The sequence below is a fragment of the Melospiza melodia genome, chromosome 5 (assembly GCF_035770615.1).
Source record: "Melospiza melodia melodia isolate bMelMel2 chromosome 5, bMelMel2.pri, whole genome shotgun sequence".
NCBI lineage: Eukaryota > Metazoa > Chordata > Aves > Passeriformes > Passerellidae > Melospiza > Melospiza melodia.
Window position 1 is genome coordinate 70,943,682 of NC_086198.1, and position 17,518 is coordinate 70,961,199.

At 40.7% G+C, this 17,518-nt stretch overlaps 1 protein-coding gene across 5 annotated transcripts in view; it reads left to right on the plus strand.

Moving 5' to 3' along the window:
- TEC (tec protein tyrosine kinase) overlaps positions 1–17,518 on the plus strand; it is a 44,235-nt gene that overhangs the window by 11,948 nt on the left and 14,769 nt on the right. For 3 of the 5 annotated variants that reach the window (XM_063157327.1, XM_063157328.1, XM_063157331.1), the window contains exon 2: positions 3,825–4,006. In XM_063157327.1, coding sequence (XP_063013397.1) covers positions 3,869–4,006 — 138 coding nt within the window. In that variant the 5' untranslated portion in view covers positions 3,825–3,868. Of the gene's footprint in view, positions 1–1,118; positions 1,234–1,475; positions 1,631–3,824; positions 4,007–17,518 lie in introns of those variants that run through there. The other 2 variants (XM_063157330.1, XM_063157329.1) reach the window with 2 other exon arrangements.

Genomic DNA, 17,518 nt, shown 5'->3' on the forward strand with positions numbered 1-17,518 from the left:
TGTCAAAAGGATTTTTTTAATTCTTGTGTCATGTTAATGTAACTTAGAGAGAAATGAAATATATTAGCATTATCAGTATTGAGATTTGAAATCATAGTTAGCTTTGCATCCTTCTTGTGCTCTGCAATGCAGCACTCTAGGGATCTAGAGATATGATGGATAATAATTATGTTTTTCTTAAGTACAAACAGAGAATTTTTACTGTTGAGAACAGTAGAATTGTTTTGAGTGGGAGATCGTGTGATGGGAACTCTTAAAATTTTGTATGCATTAAGCTGGTCTGAAAGTTAATACTGAATTTTAATTTTTTTGGACAATGTTTATATTTTCAGTTTATGGTAGTATTCTTCCTTCTGCAATTACCTTTAAGATTGCCAGTTTATTTTTAGAAGGGCAATAAAACAGAATTGGTCAGCTTTAGTAATTAAATAACATATCCAAGACAATTGCTTATTAAAGATCTGCCTTTTTCCCAGAATGCAATATGACAGATTACCAACAAAATATATGTGTATGCATTTCAGAAGAAGAGAAATAACAAAATGTAGATTATTCATAATAATCACCATTTGCAGTCCAATCATCATCTTTTACTTATGCATCCTAGCCTTGTCTTATTTTGTAGTTTCCTTTAAACCTGTTGCAGAATGATCCGTTTGTCGGGGATGAGATATTTGTTGGGTGCAGGGAAAACTCGGACACTCAATATGAGTGTTCAGCAAGCTCCGTTTATTGAAGAGAGCATCAGACACTTATACAGCAAGTAATAAGCTCATGAATATTCTGCAATTTGCACCGTCTATTGGCTACACCACAACATCAGCTCTTCCCCATTCCTTAGGAGTTACATCCTTCTTTTCTGAAGTCTCTTTCACTATTTGTTATCATGCTACAACTAAGCCTAAAGACACACTGTCTTACAGGTGCAAGACTTAGAATTAACCACAGCCTTGTATTTTTCCAATCTCTAATCAACTAAAATCCTAACATAAACCACAGATTTTTTTTTTTTGACATATGAAGAGGTATTCCTAGGAAAGAAAAGGATATTTTAAAGCTGTTAACAGTTAACAGCTACTTCCAGCTGTTAAGATAGCAGCAGTATGGGCTATGACAGCTCAGCTGATCAAACCAGGCAGTGAAAAGTAGTATCAACCCTGGACTGGAAGGCCAAGAGTGTCACTTCATGTATTGTGACAGCCATCAATTGCTCACAAAATGAGACACACTACAGTGAGTTCGTTTACATTTGATTTTATTAAAAATTATATAGTGTAAGGCAGTGTTGTGAAGAGGTTTGTGGTTTTTCAGGATTCTCTGCCACAATTCTGTGAAATGTACTGTTTTGTCCATGCTGAAGTTATATTGCCTGTAGAGAAAAACGTGCATGCCATTTCCCCAGTGAATTCTGAAATACTCTAAGTAGCAAATAGGTGCATAAAGCAAGCCCTGTAAAGAATGAATTATTTTTTTTTTTTTACTCTAGGGCTTTGGTTTGTGTTATCCCCCCACCCCCTCCAAACAGCTGAGAGATTGTTCAGTCACTGGTGCTTCAGCAGATGCTGCTGTTCCTTCTTCAAGCCATGGCTTCAGCTCCAGCTGTGCTGCTCTAGCCTGAATTGCTCTCCAGGTCTGTGCCTGCAGCTTCTCCTGGCTTTGGAGCACAGCTTCAGGCAGGGAGGGCAAGTGGTGCCATGGGCAGGGCTGGCAGAAAGGGAGCAAAGCAAAAGGGAGTGGGGAGGAAGATTTCTGGGACAGCTTCTGCACAACCTCTCCCACAGCTTTCATTCCTGCCTCCTTGCACTCCATTTAATGTGTCTGTGCAGGCAGATGAAATGTGTCATGTGCTGCATGATGAAATCCTGCTTGGATCCCTTCCCTAACCTGCTTCCCAGCCTGGCAGGAGGAACACCTGCACAAGGCAGGGTGGCATGGCAGGACAGTGGTGGGTTGATGAGGGAGGAGATCAGCTGTGTTTAAGCTGGCATCGTTGTGAAGAACAGAGAAATTGCCTGCGGCGGAACCCTGAAGCCAGATTGGCCAAAAAAAGCAGCTGTGGGTGCACTGGTTTTCATGGACTCCTAAGTTTGTCCTGCAGGTATCTGTTATGATGTAGAGCTTAAAGCAGCTCGACATTACTGAGTGACCAAAACTGTGAATCCAATTGCTTGATTTTGATAGTCAGCATGAAGTCTTTCTCAACAGAAGCTGGAAGGCATATGCTTAGCAGTTTCTGAAAAACAAGCTTAAGTTCTTTTTTCTCAAACTGATTTCTTCTAAACAATCATTTTTGTCTAAAAATTTTCATTAATAAAATTGGGGTAAATTTTCAAAATTACTTCTACTGATCCATGTTAAGTACAAAGGGTTGTAGTAAATGGGATTAATCAGGCTGATGACTGGTCATTAGTGGAATTCTCCAGGGCTTCATTTTAGGTCCAGCATTCTTCAACATCCTCATAAAACACTTGGATGCAGGATTGAAAGAATATTAAATGAGCTTTCCAAAAATACTAAATTGGGACTAGCTGTGGACTGCCTCAAGGGCAGAAAGAGGCCCTGCAGATTAGAGAGACGGGCAATCACCAACCATTTGAAGTTTGACAAGGGCACATTGGGGATTCTGCGCCTGGCATGGGACAGCCCTGGTTGTGTGTATAGACTGGGGAATGAGAGGCTGGAAAGCAGCACTGTGGAAAGAGACCTGGGAGCCGTGGTTGATGGCAAGGTGAACATGAGCCAGCAGTGCCCTGGCAGCCAGGAGGGCCAGCCCTGTCCTGGGTGCATCAGGCACAGCATCACCAGGCAGGCAAGGGAGGGGATTGTCCTGCTCTGCTCTGCACTGGGGCAGCCTCACCTTGAATATTGTGGGCAGTTTTGGGTGCCACAACGTGAGAAAGACATTAAGCTATTGGGGAGCATCCAAAGGAGGGCAGCAAGGATGGTGAAGGGTCTAGAGGGGAATCCATATGAAGAATGTCTGAGGACACTTGGTCTGTACAGTCTGGAGGAGGCTGAGGGGAGACTTCACTGCAGTTGCAACTTTTTTGGGAGGGGAGGAGAAGGGGCAGACACTGATCTCTTCTCCCTTGTGACCAGTGACAGGACCCAAGGGAATGGCCTGAAGTTGTGTCAGGAGAGGTTTAGGCTGGATATCAGAAAAATATTCTTCACTTAGAAGATGGTTTGGCCCTGGGACAGGCTTCCCGGAGAAATGATCACAGCACCAAGCCTGACAGTTGAAGGAGCATTTGGACCATGCTCTCAGATAAATGGTGGGATGCTTGGGGCTGTCCTGTTCTGGGCCTGGAGTTTGACTTCCATGATCCTTGTAGGTCTCTTCCATGCAGGATATTCTATGATTCTATGATCTTCAATTTTGTGTATAGAACTCTTTTGCAAATGACATTTGTACATGCACAATTAGCATTTGAAATAAATTAGCAATTAGCAATTAAAACTTCTATACAGGTTAGAAACTTCTGTACAGGTTTGAGGTGCAGAGCAGTTGTGCACTGCTGCTTGCCTGGAGCACATTTCAGACTTCTCACCCGTATTCTCTGTGACACAGGCTGCAGTGTACCTGATTTCATCCCAGTCACGTACAGCTTTGGGCTTCCTGGGAATGTGCCAGTGCAGCCCTCAGCTGAGCAAAGCCTGAACTTTTTAGTCTAATAATTAACTTTTGTAAACTTCCATGTGAGCTCCAGCTTTCTGTATATTCAGGCAGTTTCATTTACAAGTAGAAGCTCTTTTTGTTACAGAAGTCTCTAATTCTGTGATCCTCCTAAGATCTGGTAATGTTTTATTCCTCATCTTCACAGGAACTGATGTTCAATGGCTAGAAGAGAGCTGACAAGTGGCTGAAATGAATACGACTACTATCCTACAAGAGATTTTGATTAAAAGATCGCAGCAGAAGAAGAGGACTTCTCCCTTGAACTACAAAGAGAGGCTTTTTGTGCTTACAAAGTCTATGCTAACATACTATGAAGGTCGAGCGGAGGTAGGAGACACAGATTGCCTTTGTTCCTTTTTGCTTTTGTACCACACTGGCTTTTTTTCCTACTGTGTGTCATACTATCAAGAGCTGATCAGGGAAATGGTCTTTAGTGGCTGTGAACATGAGCTGGCACTTCTCTTATTTATAATGCAAGCTGGCAGAGGTGTAGGTAACTTACCTGGCAGTCAGTGTGAATTGATTCTCAATAGGAGTAGTAGTGTATAGCCAGGATGGCAGGAATGACATAAAACAGCATTTAGAGGTGGTCATCAAAGCTGATTTCTTTCTCTCTCCAGAGACATAAAAGATTGCACTGCTATGATGAATTGGGGAAAAGGTAGAAAAAGTTGCAATTGCAGTTTCTTGTAGCCATGGGTACTGTGAAGGTCATTACATTAACATCTGACAATTACCTGCATTTGAACAGGAGAAAGATCATTTGATAGGAGTAGTTCATTGCAGACCACGTTCAACAGAGACAAGATCCATTAGAGTGGATCATGCAGCCTGGTGATTGAAATGAAGCTGGAAGCAGTTTATCTTTGACCATACAAGCAACTCATCCAGATTACCACTTTCTGTGTAAATTCAGTTACTCAGAAAGTCATTGGTGTAAACCATGCAAATCCTCAGATCAGCATTTTTCCAAATAATCTTCAGACTCAGTTTCTTTAAGGTCACCTGCCCCCAGAGTATAGGTCACCTGCCCTGTCATATCCTCAGTGCTCAGGGTGAGATTTTTTTCCCCAGATCATCTGCCCTGTCATATCCTCAGTGCTGGGGGTGAGATTTTCCACTTAAGTGAGGCTACTTTCCATGTTTGTCACAACGCTGAAGAGGATTAAAATGACTGCAGTAGCTTGTGAAACATGTTGTATACCTTGGGAAGCCATTTAACACATAAAGCTTAATGGAGGGAGCCCTGCAACCTCTTGTCTTGGCTGTCTTACCTGTGCTAAAAGAAGAGGGTAGAGGAGAGCTAAGGCTTGCTAAGCATGTTTCTCTGCCAGATGTTATGGTTGCACCAGAACTGAGCTCACTTACCACGCTGCAAGATGCTCACAGCACATTGTTCTCTGAAAGTAGCTTGGACACAGTCAGGGATTAAGAACAAGACCACAGACTGAGGCTGGAGGGGGCATCTGGAGGCTGTCTGATTCAAGCAGGGCCACACAGAGCTGGTTGCCAAGAGCCAGCTGGCTGTCAAATATCTCTGTCCAGCTGGCTGTTGAGTATCTCCACTGATGGAGTCCTCACAGCCTTGCTTGGCAAACTGTGCTAGGGCACGGTGACCCTCACAGTAAAAAAAGACCAACATTGTTTCCTGGTGTTCAGATGGAGCCTCTTGTCTTTCAGTTTGTGCCCACTGCCTCTGGCCCTGTCACTGGACACTGCTGGCAATAGCCCAGCTCTGTCCTCTTTGCACACTCCTAGAGAATAAAGAGGTGGGGGCTAGGAAGTCCTCTGAAATATGTCTTGCCTGCTTATCCCATGTCTTACATTCAGATCAAATAGAAATGTGACAAACAGGTTTTGCAGGTCTAGTTGTCACCCTTTAAGAAGTTACCATTTCCAGCTTCCCCTCTTCCAGTCTTCTCCTTCCAGTTTTCCCTTTGCCTTGCAGGTTAATGTCCTCTGGCTAAAATGCTTTTCCAGGAGACTGACTTATGGATCTCTCTGAGAGGGGGTTTAAACTGTCAGTTTCATTTGCAGTGAGATAGAACAGGGCAGCCCATAGTGCCATCAGCTGAGGATGCAATAACTTCTTAAAAAATTTCTGCCTCAGATACAGCCAGTTGGGCTGAAAATATGCATTATGCCTATGCTATGCCATCAGTTTGCTGCTGAAAAAGGCCATTTTATCTCTGTCCTAGACCTCCTAGACTCCCCTACTCATATGCTTTCATACTGGTCCTTCTTGGAATCCATATTACTCTGAAAAAATTTGCTAACCATGGAATCATAGTATGGCCTGGGTCAGGAGGGACCTTGAAGTTCATCCAGTTCGAACCCCTCTGACCCTGGGCAGAGATACTTTCCACTAGCCCAGATTTCTCAGAGCTCCATCCAACCTAGAGCACTTCTAGGGATGGGGCACCCACCACCTCTGTGGGCAGCCTGTTCCAGTGCCTCACCACCCTTACAGTAAAGAATGACTTCCAGAAATCTGATCTCAGCCTACTCTTAGTTGGAAGCCGTTCCCCACTGTCCTGTCACTGCCTGTCCTTGGAAACAGTTTCTGTCTTACTTGCCGTCTCCCTTCGGGTGCTGGAAGGCTGCAATTAGGTCAGCAGAAAGATAATGGATCTGGTTTTATTTTTGCTGGATTAGTGTTCTGCTGGGTTAGCACGCTGCATGACTGGGTGCAGGACCTAACAAGTGCCAGAGGTTGTGCCAGGTGGTGGAGGAGAACAGGATGATCCAAGTGTTGGCATCAGCAGGTTGTTAGACTGGCTCAGCCATAATGCATTACTTTCCAACCTCAAATCATTTTCATTTTCACTGTTCCTCTCATTTTAGATTCTTTTAAACATTAATCAGCATTTTATTAACAATGTTGTCTGAAAATAGTGAGCTCTGATCTTAAAAGGGCGTACTGAATACTTTTATCTCTTTAAAAAACCACAACTGTAAGACTAAGATCTCTGTGGCACAGTTATTCCTTAATGTCTCTGGAGAACTTTAATGGCAAAGATGTTTGTGGGTTTGATTATTGTTTGGGTTTTTTTAAAGCCAATTGTGGTGGCTGTAAATATGTAAACTGCATATTATGGCCAATTTATATGAAGAGAAAAATGTTATTAGCCATCAAGATAATTCTGCCCCCTCTGAATAACTGGGGGTTTGTTGCTGAAATAAATGTGACTCCTGTGTATGCTGGTTGAATTTAAGGACTTGACAGATGAAAGGATAGGTACAGACTGATTTAATTTTGGGCTTGGCACTATTCAAAGTCCAGATTGGTAAAATAAGCATGGATATCCCAAACCAAGAGGATCTCACACCCTCATTTTAATCCCACTACTGCAGTGGTAGCAGTCTGCCAAGGGTGGTTGAGTTCTGCTCCTCTAGGCAAGTGTGCAATTCCCAGTTTGATTGTTGACCAATCTGAAATATTTTCTTGTTTTCTTCCATTTTAACTTTTATGGAAGTTCAGTAGAGAGAGTTCAAGAAAAACCCAGGGCTTGTGGGCACGTGAATAATCATACCACTTCTTTTTTAAAACAAGACTGAAGTAAATCTCGTTAACCAGATTAGTCAATACTCAGAGTGTGGGCAGGTTGGGATTATTAATAAAGTGACAGAATTAGACATTTTGTATGTCTGGTGACAGAAGTGGAACATTTATGACAACAAAAAGCAGTCAACCACAGCAAATAGTATTCATGTAAATGCTGCTGAGAGATTTAATTGTTCTGTGCAGCCAGAAGTGGAGCATCTCTGGCTCTTTGAAGAGAAACTGCACGTTATAGACATCACACTTCTCTGTTTTTTCCTGTCCTGTGTACTGAAAAAAGTCCCATTTACCTTACTTGGAGCAATAAATGATTATCTCCTAAACATAACTACTAACAACAGGCTAAAATCTTGTTTTAGCTTGTTTATTACTGGTTTAAATCTTTCTATACATGCTTTCAAGCAGATCAGGCCCCTGCCATGGCACGATGGCAGTGCATGCCTGCAGTGAAGCTGGAACTGCACTGCTGCCATGAGAAGGAGAAATACACTTTATTCACTTAAAGATACTGCTCTGCTGTAAGTCATGGAGCAGGTGCATGAGCTATTGAAGGAGCACAGCTACAGAATCAGTGAAGAGGCTGCATTTCAAGGCTGGTTTCAAACCACAGAAGCCTGAGGAAGGAGAATCCTGGTTTGGGCCACCTGTGCAAAGCTCTACAATTATGATTAATACCATGGGAAACTTATTTTGCATAGGAAGCCAATAGGACCTTGGCTTTTACTCATTACCTTCTGGGCATGATGCTGTTGGATAAAAAATGTGGAAGAAGCATCACCTTTAGGTTTTTTAAAAAGATGGACATTAAGAAGCTTGAAAATAAAAATACCTCAGGAACCAATCTGCCTTAAGTGTCATGGAGATAGCTTTTAATGTCAGAAAAGAGAAATATTCTGTTTAAGCTGGTATGTGTTCTGGTTTTGTCTTTTTTTCTTGGTCACAAATTCTGAGAATTATGGGGAAATGGCATCATTGCACTATTGTGCAATATTAGACTAACAATGATTATAAGCAAATGAAAAGGCTGAGCTGATGTTGTTTTTTGAAGCTCTTAATGGTTTATCAACTGGAAAGAGTATTTTCTATATTTTTTCCTAATGCTGCAAAAGTGGCTATTGAAATATGAATGTGATGTGGTCCATTTACAATGAAGACAAAAATTCACTGTAGTGAAATATAACTCTATTGGTCTCTAAGCACAGAGTACTGGTCACAAATGTATAAAAATAGGGAAGAAGTAAAATATCTTCCTATTCTGAGCATGGAGATGTACTATAAAGTACATCTTGCTGGTTATGCTGCAGTCAGAAAGACTTGAGATATGTACAGTGTTCTCAAACATGTATGGTAGACTTGCCAAGCCAGCTTTAAACACATTTATGTAGACAGTAGTAACTAGTTTGAAGTGGGAGGTGGTGGCATTTTTTCACGAACTGGCCCTTGTTCTTGAGGGCTGCTGCACTGTTCTTACTGGTGTCAGCTGGAGTAATGGATTGTAGTGTGACTTTGCTGGATAATCTGGTTGTATAGCAAAGGCAGTGTTTGTTTGTTTCAAATGAGGAAACACAAGCATGAAATATTTTATTAGGAAATCTCTTTTCAATTTTGTGTGGTTTGAAAACTCAGGATAATATTTCAGGTGTGCTTCTGGTCATTTTCCTGAACTATTTTCTTTCATGAAATCAAAACATACTAGTCAGTTTTAAATTGATAAGCAAATTCAAGGAATTTTGAAATTATTTCACTTGCTTGAAAATAAAATATTTCATGCAGTGATTAAAAAAAATCTCATTCAGAACGACTTTCTTTATTTTTGACCAGCAAAAATTTAGCTGAAATTTTAGTATGACTTTTTCCAAATTGCTAATTTCATCTTGAATGTAGGACGGTAGGTTTGAATTCCAAGGAGGCATTTGTGGAAATAATACCACATATGCATGGCCCTAGGTAAGTTTAGCCATTTTCTGTCAAAAGTGAGCTCATATGTTGAATATTCAACTTAAAATTCCCTGGAGTTTATTTTCAAAGGATCAGTGCATTCTCACTTTCATCTGTGTCTGTTTGGAAAATCAAACCTTAAGTGTTTATCTAGGAGCCCACTGAAATTGTAAACACTTCAGTAAATATCAGCTGGACAATGGAAAGGAGCACTCATTTTACCAGCATGCCTGATGGCTGGTGTCACACAGTTCATGTGTCCCCCACACTCCTTTGGAGGCTGACTGCAAAGAACAGCATCCTTTATTCCTCTTGAGTTAGCCAAGACCACACAAAAATTGCATCCAAGCTACTGCATCCATCAGGCTTGGCCACCACCTACTTGTGGTTTATTGGCTTTTCCTTGTGTGCCAGTGAGTCTGGCTGCTGTGAATCCTTTCTCAGCACACAGTTGGAAGGTGTCTCTCACTGGGCAGCTGGATGGCCTCACCTGGGGCAGGCTTGCTGCTGCATGACAGAACAGCCATGATAGCAAGTAACACCTACTGCACACAAGTTTTAGCTAGCTAGTACTGGCAGGGCATCCTGCTTGAACATAAAAGTGCCACCAGACTAGAGGTGTTTGCTCTAGATGGCATTTTAGGCAAGGGAAATTCGTCACGATGAAGGAAAGAGAATAAGTGTAGGTGTTAGAGTACTTCTTGCAGTGAAATAGTTGGAAAGAGCTGGTCTGTGCAAGTGAGATGTCCTACCAGTTTGTTGGTTTGAAAACTTTCACATTGATGTTTCTCATGAGTATGGTGCTTCCAAAAGATGACACAGATCTGGTCATAATTTTATCAATCCTTGTCAATGTGTAAACTCTTAGTATCCTCATATATATTGAGCCTGTGCAATGTTCCCTTTCACCATGATATTTCTCTGTCACTCAGCTTGTTTATCAGTGATACTCTCTAGTTTGAAAGTGTGCTGATGTGTGTGGTTTGGTTACTGTCCTCCCACACAGGGCACAGCATGCTTGAATTAACCTTTCCATCCCACTGCAGCTTGCACTGACCATGAATGTGAAGCTGACTATGAGCTTATGAACATTACATTTCTTTATGCTTTGGCATCTTTATTGTTTGCTCACGTTTGCTGTATGGATGACAGTTCACAGCAATAAATAGTGTACATTGGATTTTGCATTTTCAAAAGGCATAGGCTAAATGCTGGTTCCTGTGGTTACCCTGCATGTGTCTGGGGGGACAGGAGTCTGCAGTGCTAGAAGGGAGGAAGAGAAGGGGGCAGAGTTTGGGCTGCAGTGCTCACTGGCTCTGGAACTGCTGCACAGATGTTGGAGTAGGCACATCACTTACCTGTTTATTAGTATGCAGAAACCATTTCCTTCTACAGAGAAGGCAAATGATAGTTCCCTGAGGGAAAATGTTTAGGAGTCTGAACTTGAGAGGTGCAGAATGCTCCTGTCTTCAGTGGCAGTAGTGGTATTTGCCATTGGGATCAGACTTGTGTGAAAAGTTTATTGTGTAAACAGGACTGTTACAAATGATAAAAACCAACCAGAATATAAATGAAAAAAGCAGAATACAAACCTGAACGTTTTGGGGGGTTGCTCATTTTGAAAGTCTCTTCCTAAGGAAAAAAGGTCCTTCTGTGAGGGTTATGTTTGGTTCTTGTAATTTGAATATAGAGGAGACAGAAGCTACTGAAATTACAGTGGTGATATTTTAAGGAAGGAAAAATGAAGCTCTGGGGCCCACCCCGAAGCTGTAGGTTTCAGGGTAAAATTGTGTAGCTTCATTGCAACACTAATATTGTGCAAATACTTCATTTGGAGCACAGCAACATCATAGAGTTCCAAAAAGCTGTGCTTCTTTCTGTCCTTTTTTAATAGAAGATTAATTCATTCTTCTGTTGTTTATTCCCATAGTACCTATCCTTTATAATTTTTTAAATAATTACCCTGATTAATGTGATTTCCTTAGTCATTGCATAGGTGATTTAATTATTTTATATAAATGAAAGCACAATTCAGTATTACAATGCTTCTGAAACCAGTAGGTTTACAGAGAATTTTTTAGTTTCAAGTCACAGGTCATAATGATAGAGCTTTCTTAAATTACTTGTGAGTGAAAAGTATTAAAGTATTCAAGCTGGAGACATAATGTAAAGCTATTCATGTGAATGGGAGCAGCTTAACAGATGCATGGGAATGCTCACTTCTAAAGGGCAATTCATAAAGAAACCTAAGTTGTAAAAAAAAAAAATTGTTATGTTGTAGTAATGATTTCCTGTTTTCTATAACAGCTACTGAAAGAAAAGTCAGCTATAAAATGAGAATCTGCAGTAACTACCCTTCTACAAGAATTTTGATTTTTATGAGATGGAACAAATGAAACGTAGATGAAGTTGAGGAGCAGAGATTGTAGTTGTTGAGATATAGAAAGGCAGGAATGAGAACATTTACCTTATGACTGGACAGGAATGGATGAGTCTTAAAGGTCTTAAGAAGGAAGAACTGGAAAATAGATGAGAGAAGGCTAGAGAAGTCCTAGCTTTTTAAAAAGTGTGCAGAAGAGAAGCTGAGAAACTTTAATCTGTGAAGATAATTTAGAGAAAAATGCAAGAAAAACCAAGCTTATTGAAGGTACCTAGAAGATGCAGAAATTGCACATCAGCTAAAAAAGAAACACAACAAAATAAATAAACAAAAGAAAATAATCTCAGATTTATCTATGTCCTGTCTGCTATGAGGTGACAAGTCTTGTGGATAGTAGAGAGCAGCAGAAATCCTGTGTTTTCATCCCAGTAAGGGTTTTTTGACACTGCTGAATGAGACATTTTCATGTGTCAGCATTAGAAAATACCTATATAAACTTGTGTAAATCTGATTGCAGAGCACATGGAAAGCTGCTACTGTGTTGAACAGGGATTGGTGGCTTGTTTCTAGATTAGTAGCCTGTCTTGAATGGGATGTCCTATTCTGCATTTTAGTATTTTCACTACTGATACTATTGTTGGAATAGAAGCTTGTGGAGTTCTCAGGTGAAATAAAACTTGAAGGAGCTGCAAATATTTTGACAAATAAGTCTAGAAATCCATGTGGTATATTTGGATTGGGTGTGTGGTGGGTTTAATTGTTTGCCTTTTCTTTTTATTTTGTAGAATGCAATTCAGTGTGGACAAGTAAAAAGGCAGGAGTGCTGAAATGTTCAGATACAGCACAGCAATAAGTAGCCAAGAGTCAGGCTGTCCCCAGCAGGACCTGGGGCCTGTAGTTGTGGAATCCATCACCTGGACCTTGAGAAAGTAGCTAAAGCAGCAAGTGCCTTGGCTGAGTGACATCTTGGATCCTGTTTTGGGCTCTGGTCACTGGCCTGTGGTGCCTGTGGACTTGGGCTCTCCTCTCTGCCTGGCTCAGACAGCATGGAGCTGAGTTTGGGCTGAATGCAAGGTGCCACTCACCCAGCAGCCAGAGGGAGAAAACAGGGCAGAAATGCTGCAGCTGGGCTGGGCAGACTGAGAGCTCTGTGTGTGTGGACTTCACAGAAAACCAAGAAGAGAAGACTTGTCTAAAAGAACCTGTAGAGGTATAGCAGTTACTTTGACAGCAGAAGGGTTGAAGGTTATTTAAGGCCTGGTATGGATGGAGACCTGGCTGATTTATTATGTGTCCTTTACTTTTATGAGGTTGCAGCAATGTATCATAACTGCAGTTGTGCACATTTTAATGGCTGCCTCTACATTGCAGGAGAAGAGTGAATTAATTACATTAATTACAGATACTGCACTGTAGTCATGGTTAGGAAGTTGCATCAGTGCTATGACAGAGAATTTATTTTTGTGCTTTTCAGTGTCTCCAGTGCTGGTCCTTGACATCTGCTTAGCAGCCAGGCCGTGGTAATGGATTCTCAGTTTCTTAATCTACAAGACAGGGTTTAAAACTTTCTTCTTCTTAATTATGTCTGTATTTTTTTCCCTTTAAATTCCTCCTTGTAGACAGATATTGAATCAGGTCAGACTAGATCAGAATAGTAATCACCTTTTATTTTCCTATCAATTCTAGCCACTTTCGAAAGGTAAATGAAAATACTTGATACTTGCTTTTCCTAATAATTTAAATATAATTGAAAGGAGAAGGGCATTCTTCAATGTATTTAACACACTGGAAAATATAGGAATAGAAAATGTGGCCACCTAGCACCTAGTTATAGGAATTATATTCACATAATCTGTAATTGCTTGCCTCAAGAGGGAACTGCAGAAGTATTCAGTCAGTGCTTCTTATTAATAAATGGCAATATTATGAAAAGGAAAAAAACCCTGAAAGCCCAACCTCCCTCCCTGCAAAGAACCCAAAAATGAAAATACCCATACATTTGGCTCTGGAGCATATTCTGTCAGAGCAGCTGTCTGTAGGCAGTGTTGGCTTAGCCAGGCTTTTTGTGGTTTTGCAAAGTTGAAGAGACACTCCATAAAAGGAGATAAAAGTGGTGCTGTGATGTGTTGCACTTGTGAGAACCCAAGCTCCATGGTCACATGCTGATGACCTCAGGATTTCCTATATGGGGGTAGGCATGGAAGAAAGAAATAATAAGTACTTCAAGGAAAGAGAGAAAGAGAGAGCATGGGGGAGACAAAAATCTAGATATTTCTTGCAGGCTGGGCTGACTTATGCATGTTTTCATTGAGGCTTTTTTTTTCCAAATCTAACATCCTTTTTGTTGTTTAACACCCCCACATACACACATACTTCTGCAGGGGTAAACAGTGCAATATGTTCATCAGCAAAGAGGAAATACGCTGAAGAATTGTTTTCATCTGATTGTGAGAATATGGGCTTCTGTAGCTGTAAAGCTTCAGCATTTAACAGAGGAGGAATTCCAAGTGTACAGAGGATCAGCTGTTTGATTGTACACTTATCTAACACTTGGGTATTTCTTGTCTTACTGTATTCTAAGATTATTTTTTTAAAGAATTGTGTAATCCTGTATTTGTTCCGTATCTGACAACATAGGTCTAGTGTTATGACTTCTTCATATTACTGTTTATTATGCTAAAATAAAGAGGAATAGCTTATTCTTTTGAGATTGTATGGAAACAAGACTTGGTCATACCCATTGTGAGCAAGGAGCAGGACTTCTAAAACTGTAAATCAATGTTTTGAAACATAGGTAAATATGAAATGTGTACAGCATTTTGAAAAGCTTTGTATAATAGTTTCTGTATAGTCACTTCCCTTTTGTTATTTTCAGAAAGAAGATACATTAAAAAAGAAAACCCACACCAAAACCCCGACCTTTAGTGTCACTTTGAAGTACATATTTTACCTATTTTAGGTTTTCCTTATTGGGATTTAGTATTTTTATTCCTTTATTACTGTTCTAACCACATTTGCTTCTATAGGCCTCCCTCTAGAGGCATATATTTATCTTTAGTAAAGGAGCAGACCAGGTTTGATAGATCCCTGTGTTTCACTGACCTATGATTCTTCCAAATCCTCTCTGAATACTTGTATCCCATTCAGAGAGCATGCATGAATGTTCTGGTAAAATATTGCTACTTCCACAATAAATCTATCTTTTTTCTACTCTATTAGCCATCTTCCACCTAAAAAAAGAGAATCTCTCAAAATGTCCCTCTGCTTCCTACCCTTCAGCATTGCATGATTAGCCATTGCACTAATTTTGTCTCTCTGTAGCTTTTGTTGCTGGAAAGAGTGGTTATGGTTGGATTTCTCAGGGCTGGCTCATTCCCACATCTCTACTTCCCAGCTGCTTCAGGGCTTGAGCTCTGCTTTGATTCTGCATTTCTGCACTTCATGTCTGCTGTACAGCTGGGTGTAGAGCCCATAGAACCCATTTGCCTGGAGAATAAATGCAACGCAGTTATGGTACGCAAGATGTCCTATTATTATAAAAGGAAATCATTTAGGTAGGGAGGAGAGAGAATTGCAGTGGTCTTTTTAGCATTTTTCTTGAGTCATTCTTTCCTGCTTCTGTGCACCATAGTTTATGTAATGAGTAATGGTCAACTAAAACAGAGCTGCACACTTGGCATTAATAACTGTTGCTTCTGATGTGATCTGAAAATGTCTTGAGCAGTAGGTTTGTTTTTAATTTCACATATGCAAGGGGGGTTTTAAATCTATAAAATATAAATATAAATATTTTCTAAATATAAATGCAAGAACAGAAGAATCTTTCCTGACATTAGGTTTAATAAGGTGGATTGCCTTGTAAGGTGGGTCAGCTTTGTGTTAGCTTAATTTAGCATCATGTGATGAAGCAAACTGAGCCACCCAAAATCAAGAAAGCATACAAAGGTAGGAATTAGAAAATACAATTACTAGAATGATGTGCTGTACAGCAGGGGGTTTCCTTTATGTTTTCCCCCCAAATGTTAGATGGTTATCTAGTTGGGTTCCAGACCTTTGTCCTCCTGTCAGTGTCCTCTGAGTGAGCTCCCTGAATGCAAGAATTGACATGAAAATCTCTGAGCCCAGAAGGAGGGTGATTCAAGATAGAATAATAGTGTGTTCCTCTAAGGGATTTCTGTGATTCTGGACAAAAACCCCCTCCAATGTGTATTGTCTGTCTGTCCTGCAACCTCAGTTAACCAGTGGGTGGGATCCAAGCAGTATGAGCACCCCTCTGGACACGGAGCAGGGTAGATAACTTACAGGAGTGGTGTTTCTTCTTCTTTGCCTGTTGTTGTGGAAGAAAGGATCTGGGGAGGTGTCTTCAGCACAGTTATGTGGGTATTGAATTCTGGGGTTCCTGAAAAAGCTGATCTTGTTTGGACCCTCCTGTTCTGCCTTGGCTAACCTGGCATCCCTGAAACTGCCAGGCAGCCACACAGTGACAAGGAGAGGGAGGGGCAGTACTGCCTGCTCTGCCAAGTGGTGTATGTTTCAGTAACAACTTTTGGCTTTTGCATAACTTTAGGGAGTCAGTGTTCAAGTAAGGGGATTGGAGGTGAGCAACATAAAATAAAAAACTTAAAATGATTTTTTGGTAAAAAGTCCAAGGTTACATACTTAGGACAAAGTTATTTTCCAGCATTACTTGATAAATCTTTGTAGTACAACTCACGGTAATGTTTATGATTTACTTTTTTTCTTTATGGTTGGTTAAAGTACCTAATTCCCCCATACATTCCCTTTAAAATCCACCTCTTTTGCATGTGTTGGTTTTCCTGGTAACAAATAGGAGTTGCAGCTTTATCTGAACTTATCCCTTGTCATTCTTCCTGATGCTGACCATGATGTACATGAATTCTTTATTCATGTTCTCTCTGCACTAATCTATGTAAGACTCAGAGTGCTAAATGCATTTTAAGTGCTGATGAAGCTTCATGGTAATTAACTGCAGTGTTTCTAGGGTGATGGAATCATAACTGCTGCGTTTGAAGCTGTTCTTTGCTTCTGTTGGCAAGACTGTGTTTTCAGTTGCTTGTGATTGTACCAGACTTCTGCTATTTGGGCTAAAATTTCCATCCCCAAGAGAGGAGCTGAGTAAGGATTAGCATATCTCAAAGAATTCAGTAATTGCTAATTATTTCCACATTGTGTGAACAGTGTTAGTCTTTCATAAGATGTACTCTGGACTGGATGTTCTGGATGTGCTTGGCAAATCAATTTTTTTGATGTGTATTAATTCAGTACCAGCCATGAGCTGCTACTGCTATTTTTTTGTTCTGGATTCCAGTAGAAACTTCCTCTCCTATTAGAGATTGGTTGTCCCAAAAGTGAGAGGTGGCACTGTACAGTCTTTCTGTGGATTTCAGTGTAGACTAAAGCCCAGTACACCTTCCTCTCATTATCAGCTCTTCTTCCAAGGGGCTGCCTCTCCAGAGTGTTGAGCTACACTGTCATTCCATGCACTGTGTAGCACCTGCTGAGCACCTTTGCCTTCTTTACAATGCTCATAATTATCAGTGAAGGTGACTAAATCTCAGATTTAGTCTGTGCTTTTGACTTTGCTTTTCGGGGCTTCTGCTAGCCTTGTTCAAAGAAGTTCCTTCAATACAGACCCCACTTTGGTCCAGGGTTACACCTGTATCTTCTGCCTTCTGTTTCATCAGGGACTTGTGTTGCCTGTGTAGCATCCAAATTTCTCTGGAACCTTAGTGGAACTCTACAGAAGCCTCCAAATGGGGGGAGCACTTCAGCAACAGAACAAGGAAGCAGATCAGATGAGATGATACCAGTTTTATTCATAAACTCACCAAGGGGGAAGCACTTATTTTTTCTCAAGTTATTTTTTGTAAAGAAGAGTATATTAAGCTTACAATCACATCTGTTTGGAAACTTTCTATATAAAGAATTGGTACTTTTC